We start from the raw sequence: 14,089 nt of genomic DNA, 5'->3' as shown, positions 1-14,089 counted from the left end.
ATATGTCAGAAGTTTTGACTGGTGGGGATCTAAACACTGAGACCCCCACCGACCGCTGAAACCAAGCTGAAGAAGCCTTGTTTCTCATCGGCTTTCCAAGTCAGTGGTGTACGGGCTCATAGACGTTCTGTTGAGCCCGTACACCGCTCCGAAAAAAGCTGATCACAAACAAAGCGGCACAGCGCTCTCCAAATGCTTCTGCCGCTTAGTTTTAGCGTTTGGTGGGGGTCTCCGTGCTCAGACCACCACTGTTTAAAACTTCGGATATGTCACTATGCCATTTCAAAAGTCAACGATTTAACCAATGTGATATTCTCAATTATATCTAGGATCAGGATCTATTACATAATTTTTAATGGATTTCCCCTTATACACTGTGTCAGTTACTGTTATTGGGACAATGGCCAGGAGTTATGGATGTGTGGTCATATTATTATGTTATGTAAAAAAGCCAATTAATTAGGCTTCATGCACACTACCATGCATTTGCGTCCGTGTACTATCCGCAATTGCGGATAGTAGAGGGCACATCATATCCTATGGGCCAATCCACACGACTGTGGTTTCCATGGTTCGTGCATTGGCCGGAGTCCGGACTGCAAAAAAAAATAGGACATGTCATTTTACGGACTGCAATTGCGGTTACGGGCTCATTGCAGTGAATGCACATCTTGTGTATGCACGGTCCGTGATTGCGGCCGGCGGATGGCACTCTGCGGCCTGTCCGTGTCGTAATCCCGGACTGCGCCCATGGCTACAGTAATATGCATGGCCTTAGTCATTAAGTATCAATTAGTTTGTTGTTAAATATCCAAGAGCATAAGCTTTATTTGGATCATGTTGTTTTTTCCCTTGTCATAGGGGCCATACTAATATTTCTCCCAGGATATGATGAAATAGTAGGGTTAAGAGATCACATCTTGTATGATGACAAGAGGTTTACTGAAAATTCTCACAGGTAAATAAAATATTTGCATTCTTTATATTCTCAAGCAGTAGATACAATAATTAATAATACAAGGGACTTAATGTGTGAGAGATAACCATATCCCATTAAAATTAAAAAGATTGTCTGGGACTTTGAATTGATGGCCTATGATTTGCTTTTACAATTGATCGTTCCCATACATTTGCATCTTGAGCCGTAACAAGGAAACAACCCAAAATTGGAGGAATCAGTTTTTTTTCAGTTATCACCCCACAGCTAATTTCTTTTCAGTTTTCCAGTACATTACATAGTACTTTAAATGGTGCCTTTCAAAACTACAACTCGTCCCGTTTACTTCCAGTGGATCAAATTCTTTCCATGGTCATGTGATGGACACACAGGTGCTGGGATAGTTAGAAGACACAGCTCTGATACACATACTGTAATAGGGTTGTCACGATACCAGAATTGCAAATGATATACTGATGTGTAGTATTGCGATTCTCGATCCCAAATCGATACTTGAGGGCAGAATAATTTTTTTATTTTCCTTTTGCATCCTGGCATTCATAACTTTTTAGATTTTTTTTGCTCGACATAGCCGTATGAGACTTTTTGGGTGCCGTTATTTGGTACATTTAATTACTATACATTTTTATTTTGGCAAAAATTCAGAAAAAAAAGCATTTTTTTTTTCTTATTTTTTTTTTTATTTTTTTTTACAGCCAACGCCGATCATCGTAAATGACACTATACATTTGTTGTGTAGGTTAATACTGTCGCATCGACACCAAATATATGTATGTTATTTTATGTATTGGGACTTTTATTTTAATAATGTTTATTGTAAAAAAAAATGTGCATTTATCTATTTTTTTTTAACAGATTTTTTTTATTTAACATTACTTTTTTTTTTAATCCATTTAACTTTTTTATATTTTAACTTTAATGTACTGGCATTTATCTATATACCAGTACATTAGCCTGTGTACGGATAGTACACAGACAGTTGTTAGGACATACTTAATTATGCCCTTACAACAGGAAATATGGTAAGACAGCCCTGGGGTCTTTCAATGGACCCTGGCTATCTGTCCATATAAGTTATGTTCCTCAATCGGGTCACAGCGATCAAAGGGGGGTCCCCTACTCATTTTCCCTTTGAATGCACACTTACTGTACCCACGTGATCAGCATGATGTGATGCGGCCAGCGCTCCATTATTGAATGGCGGCGCTGGCACTGAAGACAGAAAACATAGGAGAGCTTTGTAGTGCACGCACCATGTTCTTTGTCTTCGGGACTAGCGAAGCCGCTCATTAGTGCAGTGCCTGCCGCATCACATCATACTAGTCACTAAATTCATGTATTACAATACTAAGCTGTGCACTATTGAATGGCGGTGCCGGCACTGAAGACTGAAAACATAGGGGTGCTTTGCAGTTCTCGCGCCATGTTCTATGTCTTCAGGACTGGCGCCGCCTCCCATTAGTGCAGCGACCTGCCGCATCACATCATGCTAGTCACGAAATCCATGTCGTACAATACTAAGCTGTGCGGCTGAAATCTAAATACATCAATTCACTGTATTGAACAGTTTGAGGGTTCACGGCATAGAAATATTATCAATGTTTTGATGCATCGTGCAACCCTATACTGTAACTGACTGACTATGCCAATGCGGTCGCCTTCTTAAACCATCAAGTTGACCTACGGCTCAGCAGCACTTCCAGAGTCAACCACGATCCTATTGGGGGTTGAGAGCCGGGTTTTAGGCTCTCTCTGTGGCCCCAATTTCAGTAGTGGTCTACTGGACAAGCAGAGTTCTTGAGCAGGCGAGTCATCTTTTTATCCTTTGGCTGGTGTAGTGGATGTGCACCTTCACTATCCTCTTCTCCCTAGGATTTTCAGGCAGATCGTGACATACATCATCCTGATGAGACAGGTCTTGCCTTGATGAATTCGGTCTCTCACTTCCTTTTCGACTGATCCTAGCGTCGTCTTCTAAGAGACGACCTCTCTCTTGGTTCAGTCTCCTCCTAGCCCTTCGAGTTACTACTTTTGGCACCTCACTGTCATACCATAGCCCTGAAATCTAATGGTTTCTCAGAACGAGTCAACGCAACCTTACTGAAGGCTAGATGACCTTCCACATATCATATTCTTCACAGGACTTGGAAGTCTTGTTTTCGCAAGTTTCAGGAATGTTTCCATCCTTCTTTCTATTTTTCATTGAGCAGGTTTTTCTTTTTTTGCTTTTTTTTTTTTGCTTTCCCCTTACATGGTTTGGATTAGGGGCTTGGCCTTAGTTTCCTCACTAACGTGCGGACTGCTCTCTCCAATGGGTCACCCATGGGCTCCTCTTATTTTCAGCTCACAACTCTTTGGCACCTCAACCTAGTCTTTTAGTGATGCAGTCACCTTCTTTTAGGCCTTTTTTTCTCATTCTGGGAAATGCTCTCTTCTCTCAACTCTCCTTGTCATCTTGCCGCACAGCATCCAAAGCTATTGCACTGAAGGCAGAGCTTTCGCTTTCCGGCTAACAGCTCATTCCTTTAGCCCTGTGAGCGCCCCTTTGCTGGCGTGCCATCGGGCCCCTGCTTCATGGGTGTGTACAGCTGTTGCCTGTATCTCGCCGCACATTATTCTGTTCTATGAGTTGCATACTTTTGCATATCAGATGTTTTTACTGGCCACTAGGTTCTGCAGGCTGCCCCGGAGTAGACAACCGGTTGTGCAATTTTCTTGTTACCTCCCCTGAGGACTTCTTTAGGACATCCCACATGCTATGTCCCCCCAATGACACAAACGATGACAAATTATTTTTTTGAGTACCTATCGTAAAATCTTTTTCTTGTAGAATTCATTGAGGTACAACGCTCCCACCCAGTTTAGTTTTTCAGTTTTTTTTTTTTTTTACTGGTACCCCTTGTTTGTTGTTCCGACCCATCAAGAGTTTTATTCTATGTTTATGGTTTACCTTTTGGTGGCTTCTCATCGTTGCTTCTACTGACTCTGTGAAAACTGATTAGCTCAGTGTCTGCAGGAGGGATATAGCCTGTGCAGGAGGAGCTAACACTTTTAATTCTTAGTCGCCTCCTAGAGGCAACAGCCGATATTCACGGTCTGTGTCCCTCAATAAACTCTATGAGAAAAGGATTTTACGATGAGTACTCAAGAAATCCTCTTTTAGTTACAAAGTTTCATCTTTCATTAAATTTTTGCTTATAATCACTGTTTGATGCAATGTTGCGTGAAGGTGGTTGTGTGTATAAATTATTAAGTTGTAATTGTATACATGGCATATGGTGCACTCTCCAAAAAGTTTTTTGGTAGCATAGTATCTGTTTTCCGTTCGCAGTGTATATTTTTAACACATTTGTGGATGACAGCCAAATATTGCATGGCCTGTCTTTCAGCGTATCTGCGTGCATAAGCTCTTGTTGATGTAGACGTTTGTGGTATATATGAATTTTCTATACCTTCGTATATTATTCTTACAATGTTTTTGGGTGTAAACCTGTATGTGAGTTTAAGGTGCAATTGAACATTTAAAATGCATTATTTTTAATTATTATTCCTGGTTGTCACAAAGTGAAGCTGGACATGGTTGGCAATAGCACATCAAGAAAATTGCAATAGTCAATAGTTTCTGCTTTCAGAAAATATATATCATTTGGGGGTGCACTAACCTTTTAAGGTGTGTAATCCTTGAATTTTATAGGTTGTTACTCTTTTAACATTTCTAGCTTAAAACCAGATTTTTTAGTCTTTTTAATTCTGGGAATATATATCTTTATTTTGTAATTTAGGTTTTATTTGTACATGTCAAATGTGAAAGTTGTCTTGGCTACCAGAGTTGCAAAATGTCCATAAACCCCTGGCAGCAAAAGTGTTAAGTCCAATAAATAAATTGTATGCTGTAAATGCCTAAGCTCCCCTTAGTCGTCGCTGCAGGTCTTTATAATTTAATCGTTTAACTAATTGAAAATTACATTAAGAAATTGGTCAGAGTAATGGACCTATTTAGATTTAAAAACTGAAATGGTGTTCAATGGTGGACATTCACTTTAGAAGATTAAAGCTGCAGTGGTGATACACCCTAATGAGCACAGACAGAGTAAAGCTTCGTAAGAATTTGTAGGCCTTGAGAGAGTATGTTGTAGTGTATAAAATACAGGACGTTATCAGTGATAACCTAGATAATATTAATAAAGAAAAGAGAACCTCCTTTCTTGGACTTTTAGGTTTTTGCCTGGTGTACACCACCAAAAATATATACTAAATATTGTGTTCGGAAACTGAAAGGGGGAAAGTGAGGGCAAAATAATGTTTCAGTATTTATTTTAGATAAAATACCAGCCGGAGCAGGCATGTAATGCCTAATGGGAATTTAAATTTATTGGATGGTGGATCCCTGTATTTTAGTCACCCAAAAAAAAAAAAAAGTGTCATTTTTATTTTTTTTAAAACAAAAATTGTGAAATAAATCTCAAGTTACTAGAGTAAGACCCGAGTCTTGGAAGAGAAAAGTAAATTAAACATGTAATGTATATTTTTCGCACCACTGTTATATTCTGCATAAAAACCCTCATCCACGAAAAATACAAATAAAAACCAAAAATAATAAATGAAAAAGAAAATAATAAAAATATAACTTTTTATAAATCAGAGTTATAGTATTAGGCCCAAGTAATTGGAGTAGACTTGCTGCCTTGACAAAAATAATGTATCAGTAATGGACGTATTTTCTGTCTCTGTTCTCTACATTCTGCCACATTTTGTACTTAGAATAATGTATCCACTGTGTTGTGGGCTAAGAAGGTACAATTTTAAAATATTTGAAACATTCAGGCTTCTGATTGGCTCTCAGAAGTGTCAATCATTCCTTTTCCTATAAGAAAATGTTCGTAATGGGGTTTGCAGATAATGGCACAACAATGAAATAGGCACTGTGGTTTGAACAAACGTTGCATAAATCAACAGTATAAGGCTATATTCACGCGACAGTAAGAAAAAAGTTTTTCATGGCTGTTTTGCATTAGTGTCTCCAAATTTTCATCCATTTCCAGTCCGTCTGTCCGTTTTTAATGGCGGTTTGACATCAGTTTTGCATCCATTTTTAATGGCCGTTAAAAAAACTGCTGAATTTCATTTGTGGCTTTTTTTTGTCCCAACCCCCTGAAAACACCCAAAGGAAGGTCATTGTCATGATTGTTTCACAGCCCCCCTGTAGGTGATAGCACACAGACCCCCTGTAGATGATGGCACACAGACCCCCTGTAGATGATGGCACACACCCCCTTCCGGAGAAAGCACCCCCTCCATCCCTGTAGTAATCTTCCGGGACTGTCTCTGTAAAGTCAGTTCAGCCCCGAAAAATTTGTTTCCGTTGACAACAATGCCCCCTGTACTAGCACCACACTACCCTTTTAGTGAGAGCAACAATACCCGACATTTAATTCCGCCTGAATGCCCTACCAATACAGCGCCGTCTACTTGACGTGTGGTCTGTAGTCTCACGGGTTCTGCGAAGGCGGCACGATGGCGTCATCTCGTCGCCTTCGCAGAACCCGTGAGACTAGAGACCACACCTGTAGAGGACGGCGGTGCATCGGTGAGTATGTGTCATTGCGCCTCCGATAGCCAGCAAGGGACCCAATAGCTCCCTTGCCTCTTGAATCCCCATGTCACAGATATGTTTTTAACGGTTGTTAAATGTATTGACAGCCCTTAAAAATGGATCCGTTGACTTCTATGGGGGCCGTCTGACCGTGAAAACAGCCAAACATAGGACGTCCTAATTTTTGACGGTCAATATTCACGGGCCGTTAAAAAAAACGGCAGTGTGAATACACCCATAGAACATCATTGTTCTGAAATCGGCCGTGTGATGGCCGTTCAAAAATCGTCCGTCACACGGGCATTTTTCACTGTCGTGTGAATGTAGCCTAACCGAATATAAAAAAAATTTGTAATATATCTTATTACAGCAAAATGCATCTTTCTCCACTTATCAGCCCCCCCCCTCACTCTGAAGGATCAGGTTACTTGCTGCCCATAGAAGTCTATAGGGAGGAGGGAGTGGGAGCAGAGTTAGAAATAGACACACACACAGAGGCTGCTGCAGCTCTTAGTGACTTTTATACGTCACCCCAGTGCTATATTCACAGCTACACTGCTCATTACTGCTGTACGATGTGCTCCATGCTGCTGCTGCTTCTTCTGAGAGTGAGCTATAAAGAGATGGGAAGCATGATGTTCTCTTCTTCATGTGTGCTGTGTATGGGATACATGATAGCAGTTAGTCTCCACCCACTAGCTCAGGGAAAATGAAGAAATAGAGGCTGCAAGAGGAAAACTGCTAGAAAAATGCAGGATACCAGTCATATAATGGCTAGAAATAGTGTTATTTCTCATATCATATCATATGATAGGTTATTCTGAAAAGTCATCTGAAAGGTTAGGTATACTTTAGGTTTAGTGGGGTCATGACTTGCTGGAGAAGGGAAATACCTACATAGTATGGAAGAATTAAATTTTTAAAAAAGTGTTTGACCAAAACATTAACGTATTTTTTTGCCACCCTAATACTATTTTTAGACTTGTTTTCCAGAAGAACACTCAGATCTATATTTAATTTTACGAGGTTGTGAAGGTGAAAAGTACATATAGCATTTCCTCAATTAACAGTTGCATTTTTGTTTTTTGCTACTGGTTAAAGGGGTTATGTAGGGACCGAAAAGTATTAGCAGTGTACTCACTGCAATATGTGAGTACACTTGCTAATATATATTCCGGTCCTCTGTCGCGCTGATTATGAGATTTTAATAGATTTTTCTAGCGCTGCCGGGGAACCGGAAACCTAATGGGAAAATCTTTCTTCATAACGACAAGACTCTTCGTCATGTGACCGGCCCTGCTGTACTCTATGTACAAGCAGTAGTACAGCGATGACATGGAGTATAGCGGGTTCGGTCACATGACGAAGAGTCATGTTGTCATGAAGAAAGACTGTGCCACTAGACTTCTCGTCCCCCGCCAGCGCTTTAAAAGTCTAATAAAATCTCATGATCAACATGACAGGGGACAGGAATGTATATTAGCGAGTGCACTCACATACTGCAGTGAGTACACTAATACTTTTCGGTTCCCCACATAACCCCTTTACTTTATGCATCTATCTCTAAAGGTGGATCAGATATAAGTCTCTGCTTTTATGCTTTCTACAGGTATCAAATATTCATGCTGCACTCAAACATGCAGACTTCTGACCAGAAAAATGTTTTGAAGACTCCTCCATCTGGTATTCGTAAAATTGTGCGTAAAAGATTTTATGAACAAAACATTCTATTTGATTTTAAGGAGTGAAAACCCAGTTGTGACAGTATTGTATGTTTTCTAGATACTATCAACAAATATCGCAGAGACCAGTATCACTGTGAACGATGTTGTGTTTGTGATAGACTCTGGCAAAGTTAAAGAGGTAAGCATTGCAGGGAGAAATATGTATTTGCATAGATTTAAAGAAGTACCTGATCATATATCAGGAAGAGGATTATAATAGAATTGTGTTTTTTTATTTTTATTTAAAGAGAACCTTTCACCTCCCCATACATGTGCAGCATGTAATGGGGAGGACTGCACAAAAATTTCTACCTCCCACCGTTATTTAGATATCGGTGCTGTTATATTTGGCGCCCGATATTTAAATAATCCCCTGAACAGTCAACGGGGCGTGTACTGTCAAGGCAGCGTGTTACTATGGCTGTGACACTGTCCAATCAGATATGGACAGTGCCACAGCATGAGAGAGTGTGCGATTGCAGTCTTTTCACCCGAACAGGCAAAGGGGCGTGTTAGTGCTACGGACAGAGCTGTGGAGAGGAGAGCGCGCATGCGCGCTCTCATCTCTTAAGCTCTTTCGAGAGATCAGACTTGTATTGTCTGCTGAACTGGCAAGGGGTCGTGTCTCTGCTACGGACAGTGTAAGCGCTCCGTAGCTCTTACACTGTCCAAAGCAGTGACACGCCCCCCTTGCCAGTTCATCAGACAAAGTACAAGACTGATCTCTCAAAAGCTGAAGAGATGAGAGCGCGCATGCTATACAGGGGGGCTGTGTGGCATATATAGGGAGGCTGTGTGGCATATATAGGGAAGCTGTGTGGCATCATATACAGGGAGGTGTGTGGCATCATATACAGGGAGGTGTGTGGCATCATATACAGGGAGTTGTGTGGCATCATATACAGGGAGTTGTGTGGCATCATATACAGGGAGGTGTGTGGCATCATACATAGGGAGGTGTGTGGCATCATATACAGGGAGGTGTGTGGCATCATATACAGGGAGGTGTGTGGCATCATATACAGGGAGGTGTGTGGCATCATATACAGGGAGGTGTGTGGCATCATCTACAGGGAGGTGTGTGGCATCATATACAGGGAGGTGTGTGGCATCATATACAGGGAGGTGTGTGGCATCATATACAAGGAGGTGTGTGGCATCATATACAGGGAGGTGTGTGGCATCATCTACAGGGAGGTGTGTGGCATCATCTACAGGGAGGTGTGTGGCATCATATACAGGGAGGTGTGTGGCATATACAAGGTGTGTGGCATCATATACAGGGAGGCTGTGTGGCATCATATACAAGGAGGTGTGTGGCATCATATACAGGGAGGTGTGTGGCATCATATACAGGGAGGCTGTGTGGCATCATATACAAGGAGGTGTGTGGCATCATATACAGGGAGGCTGTAAATAGTGTCTAAGTGAACATGTGACCTTCCTTTAGGTGTTTTCAGGGGGTTGGGACAAAAAAAGCCTGACCAATGAAATTCATCAGTTTTCTTTAACGGCCATGCAAAACGGATGTCAAACGGCCATTAAAAACGGACAGACGGACTGGAAATAGATGAAAATTTAGAGACGCACACAGTTGATTAGTTTTTAATGGACATTTTTTTTCACGGTCGTGTGAATATAGCCTTAAGCTCTATTCACACGACAGGGTCCGAGTGTCGGCCGATAAAAACGGCCGTTTGGGTCCGTTATTCTCAGCCAATTCGCATCTGTTTTGCATCCATTCCGTCTCCAATCCGTGCCGTGTTTCCGTTTTTTACGGCCGATTTTGACCCGTTTTACATCCGTTTTTTTCCCTGTCCGTTTTAAAGACGGATGAATTTAATTTGTAAATTTTTTGACACACACTTCCCTAGGTAGTTCTACAGACCCTTTTACATGGCACCCCCTCCTACCTTTTTGCAGATAGCGCCACCGTTCCAGGAGAAGTCCCTGACTTCAATGTCCGTATATGGACTGTGAAGTCAGGGACTTCTCCTGCAGCGGAATCCCCAATCCCCGGCCACAGCGTTGCCGAAGCTGTGGCCGGGGATTGGGGATTCCCCTCCTACAGGGAGCAAAAAAATACCCTCCTCCTCCTCCTCCTCACATGCACTTCGCACTGTGAGGAGGAGGAGAGAGCGAGCGACGGAAGACACAGCCATCACTCGGAAAAGTGATGGCCGTGTATTACCCGGCCCCATAGACCTCTATAGCAGCCAGGAGAACGGCCGAACATAGGGCATGTCCCATTTTTATGATGGCGTGGTTTCCCGGGCCGTCAAAACAATTGGTCGCGAGAATAGCCCCATTTGGGGTCTATTGTCCCTACTGCGGCCGTGTGACGGACGTTTTTTGAATGGCCGTCACATGGCCGGGAAACCCTGTCGTGTGAATAGGGCCTCTCAGCAAAATTCTCTTGTGTTTATTGATTTGGTGCTTGTTGACAACAGAGGTGATATGGCACAGTGATCAGAGGAGCTCTCTGCTGCTTTCTTAGCCCTTATTGACACGACATGGTTTCCTGGCCGGGTGACGGCTGTTCATAAATCGTCTGTCACACGTCTGCATTAGGAACAATAGACCCCTAATGGGGCTATTCACACAACCGATTTTTGGACGGCCCGGGAAACCTGGCCGTCAAAAAATGGGACATGCCCTATTTTCGGCCGTTTTACCTGGCCGCCCGGCTCCCATAGAAGTCTATGGGGCCGGGTAATACACGGCCATCACCGGAATGTGTCCCGAGTAATGGCCATGTATTCCGTCGCTCGCGCTCTCTCCTCTTTTTTTGCTCCCTGTAGGAGTCGGAATCCCCAATCCCCGGCCGGGAGTTGGGGATTCCGCTACAGGAGAAGTGAGTGACTACACTGTCCATATATGGACACAGCGACGTCACTCACTTCTGAAGCGGAATCACCGACCCTGTGGCCAGGGATTCCGCTACAGAAGAAGTGAGTGAGCAAACTGTCCATATATGGACACAGTGACGTCACTCACTTCTGAAGCGGAATCCCCGACCTGTGGCTGGGAATTCCTCTCCAGGAGAAGTCAGTGACTACACTGTCCATATATGGACATTGTAGTCAGTGACTTCTCCTGGAAGGGGGGGGGGGTGCAACCTACAGGGGACTTTGTGGCATTACATACAGGGAGCTGGGTGGCATTACATACAGGGGGCTGGGTGGCATTACATACAGGGAGCTGGGTGGCATTACATACAGGGGGCTGGGTGGCATTACATACATGGAGCTGGGTGGCATTACATACAGGGGGCTGGTTGGCATTACATACATGGAGCTGGGTGGCATTACATACAGGGGGCTGGGTGGCATTACATACATGGAGCTGGGTGGCATTACATACAAGGGGCTGGGTGGCATTACCTGCCGGGGGCTGGGTGGCATTACCTGCAGAGGGCTGGGTGGCATTACCTGCAGGGGGCTGGGTGGCATTACCTGCAGGGGGCTGGGTGGCATTACCCGCAGAGAGCTGGGTGGCATTCCATACAGGGGGCTGGGTGGCATTACCTGCTGAGGGCTGGGTGGCATTACCTGAAGAGGGCTGGGTGGCAGTACCTGCAGAGGGCTGGGTGGCATTACGTATAGGGGGCTGGGTGGCATTACCTGCTGGGGGCTGGGTGGCATTGCCTTCCGGGGGCTGGGTGGCATTACCTGCAGGGGGTTGGGTGGCATTACCTGCCGGGGGCTGGGTGGTATTACCTGCAGAGGGCTGGGTGGCATTACCAGCAGAGGGCTGGGTGGCATTACCAGCAGAGGGCTGGGTGGCATTACCAGCAGAGGGCTGGGTGGCATTACCAGCAGAGGGCTGGGTGGTATTACCAGCAGAGGGCTGGGTACCATTACATACAGGGGGCTGGGTGGCATTACCTGCCGGGGGCTGGGTGGCATTACCTGCAGAGCGCTGGGTGGTATTACATACACGGGGCTGGGTGGCATTACCTGCAGGGGGCTGGGTGGCATTACCTACAGGGGGCTGTGTGGCAACAAATTTAAATGAAATTCATCTGATTTTAAAATGGACAGGGAAAAAACGGATGCAAAACGGTTCAGAATCGGCCGTTAAAAATGGCAACACGGAACGGAATCGGAACGGATGCAAACCGGCCGTTTTTATCGGCCGACACTTGGACCCTGTCGTGTGAATGAGGCCTTAACTTCTAGTCAAATGACCGGGTCCGAGTGTCGGACGATAAAAACATCAGTTTTTCTCTGACATTTTGCATCCGTTCCGGGCCTGGTTTCCGTTTTTAATGGGCGATTTTGACCCGTTTTGCATCAGTTTTTTTCCCTGTCCGTTTTAAAAACGGATGAATTTGATTTGTACATTTTTTGCTACACACTTCCCTCTGTAGATAATGCCACACACTGCCCTCTGTAGATACTGCCACAGCCCCCCTGTAGGTAGTGCCACACAGCCCCCCTTGAGGTAGTGCCACACAGCCCCCCTTGTAGGTAGTGCCACACAGCCCCCCTTGTAGGTAGTGCCACACAGCCCCCCTTGTAGGTAGTGCCACACAGCCCCCTTTGTAGGTAGTGCCACACAGCCCCCCTTGTAGGTAGTGCCACACAGCCCTCCTTGTAGGTAGTGCCACACAGCCCCCCTGTAGGTAGTTCTACACAGCACCCCTTTACATAGCACCCCCCCCCCCATAGATGGCACACCCCCCCTACCTTTCTGTAGATAGCGCCACTGTAGGGTACTGTTCCAGGAGAAGTCCCTGAGTTCAATGTCCATATATGGAGAGTGAAGTCTGGGACTTCTCCTGGAGCGGAAACACCGGCCACAGCGCCGGGGGTTCCGTTTCAGGAGTAGGGGACTGTGCCAGGAGAGGTCCCTGATGTAACTCTCCATATATAGACTGTGAAGTTTGGGACTTCTCCTGGAGCGGAATCCCCGACCACAGCTTCAGCAACGCTGTGGCTGGGGATTCCGCTCCTACAGGAAGCAAAAAAATACCCTCCTCCTTCTCACATGCACTTCGCACTGTGAGGTGGAGAAGAGAGCGAACGAGCGACAGAAAGCTCGGCCGTCACTCGGATCACATCTGAGTCACAGCCGTGCTTTATACGGCCCCATAGACTTCTATGGGAGCCGTGCGGCCGAAAATAGGGAATACACCATTTTTTGATGGCCCGGTTTACCGGCCCGTCAAAAAAATTGGCCTTGTGATTAGCCCCATGTGGGGTCTATTGTTCCTACTGCAGCCGTTCAAAAAATGGACGTCACACGGCCGGGAATCCCTGTCGTGTGAATAGGGCCTTATTCAAGTGGAAAATAATATCATCGCTTGCTTTGATGTAGAAATGTAATGGAAGAACTACTGGATCATAATGTAACCTCTCAGATATCACTGCTGTAAATACAGAAATTTAAATAAGTCTACTGTAGATTAGTGAACACAATAAATAAATATCAGAATGTTCTAAGCTTAGGCCCCATGCACACGAACGTGCTTTTGCGGCCACAATTCCCCCTAAAATCCACGGGAGAATTGCGGCCCCATTCATTTATATAGAGCCATGCACACGACCGTAGTTTTTACGGTCCATGCATGGCCCGGGAGCCCGCACCGCAGAAAGAACGGGCATGCCTTATTACGGCCGTCTTCTGCGGTCTGGGCTCATTGAAAATAATGGCCGCGGCGATGTGCATGGCCCGCAATTTGCGGGTGGCTCGCGGCTGACAGTCCGCAGCTGGCCGACCCGAAAATCACGGTCGTGCACATGGCTACGGTCGTGTGCATGAGGCCTTAGACTGAGATTGGAATGGAGAAGTAATGACTAAATATGTAAT

At 44.7% G+C, this 14,089-nt stretch overlaps 1 protein-coding gene across 8 annotated transcripts in view; it reads left to right on the top strand.

Moving 5' to 3' along the window:
- The window catches only part of YTHDC2 (YTH N6-methyladenosine RNA binding protein C2), a 170,047-nt gene that overhangs the window by 92,459 nt on the left and 63,499 nt on the right, over positions 1-14,089 (top strand). For all 8 annotated transcript variants that reach the window (XM_075836597.1, XM_075836578.1, XM_075836587.1 and 5 more), the window contains 3 exons: positions 862-958; positions 8,161-8,248; positions 8,334-8,414. In XM_075836597.1, the coding sequence (XP_075692712.1) occupies positions 862-958; positions 8,161-8,248; positions 8,334-8,414 (266 nt within the window). The remainder of the gene's footprint in view (positions 1-861; positions 959-8,160; positions 8,249-8,333; positions 8,415-14,089) is intronic.

This window comes from Rhinoderma darwinii, chromosome 1, assembly GCF_050947455.1.
Source record: "Rhinoderma darwinii isolate aRhiDar2 chromosome 1, aRhiDar2.hap1, whole genome shotgun sequence".
Taxonomy (NCBI): Eukaryota; Metazoa; Chordata; class Amphibia; order Anura; family Rhinodermatidae; genus Rhinoderma; species Rhinoderma darwinii.
This window is presented reverse-complemented; position numbering and strand designations above follow the sequence as displayed.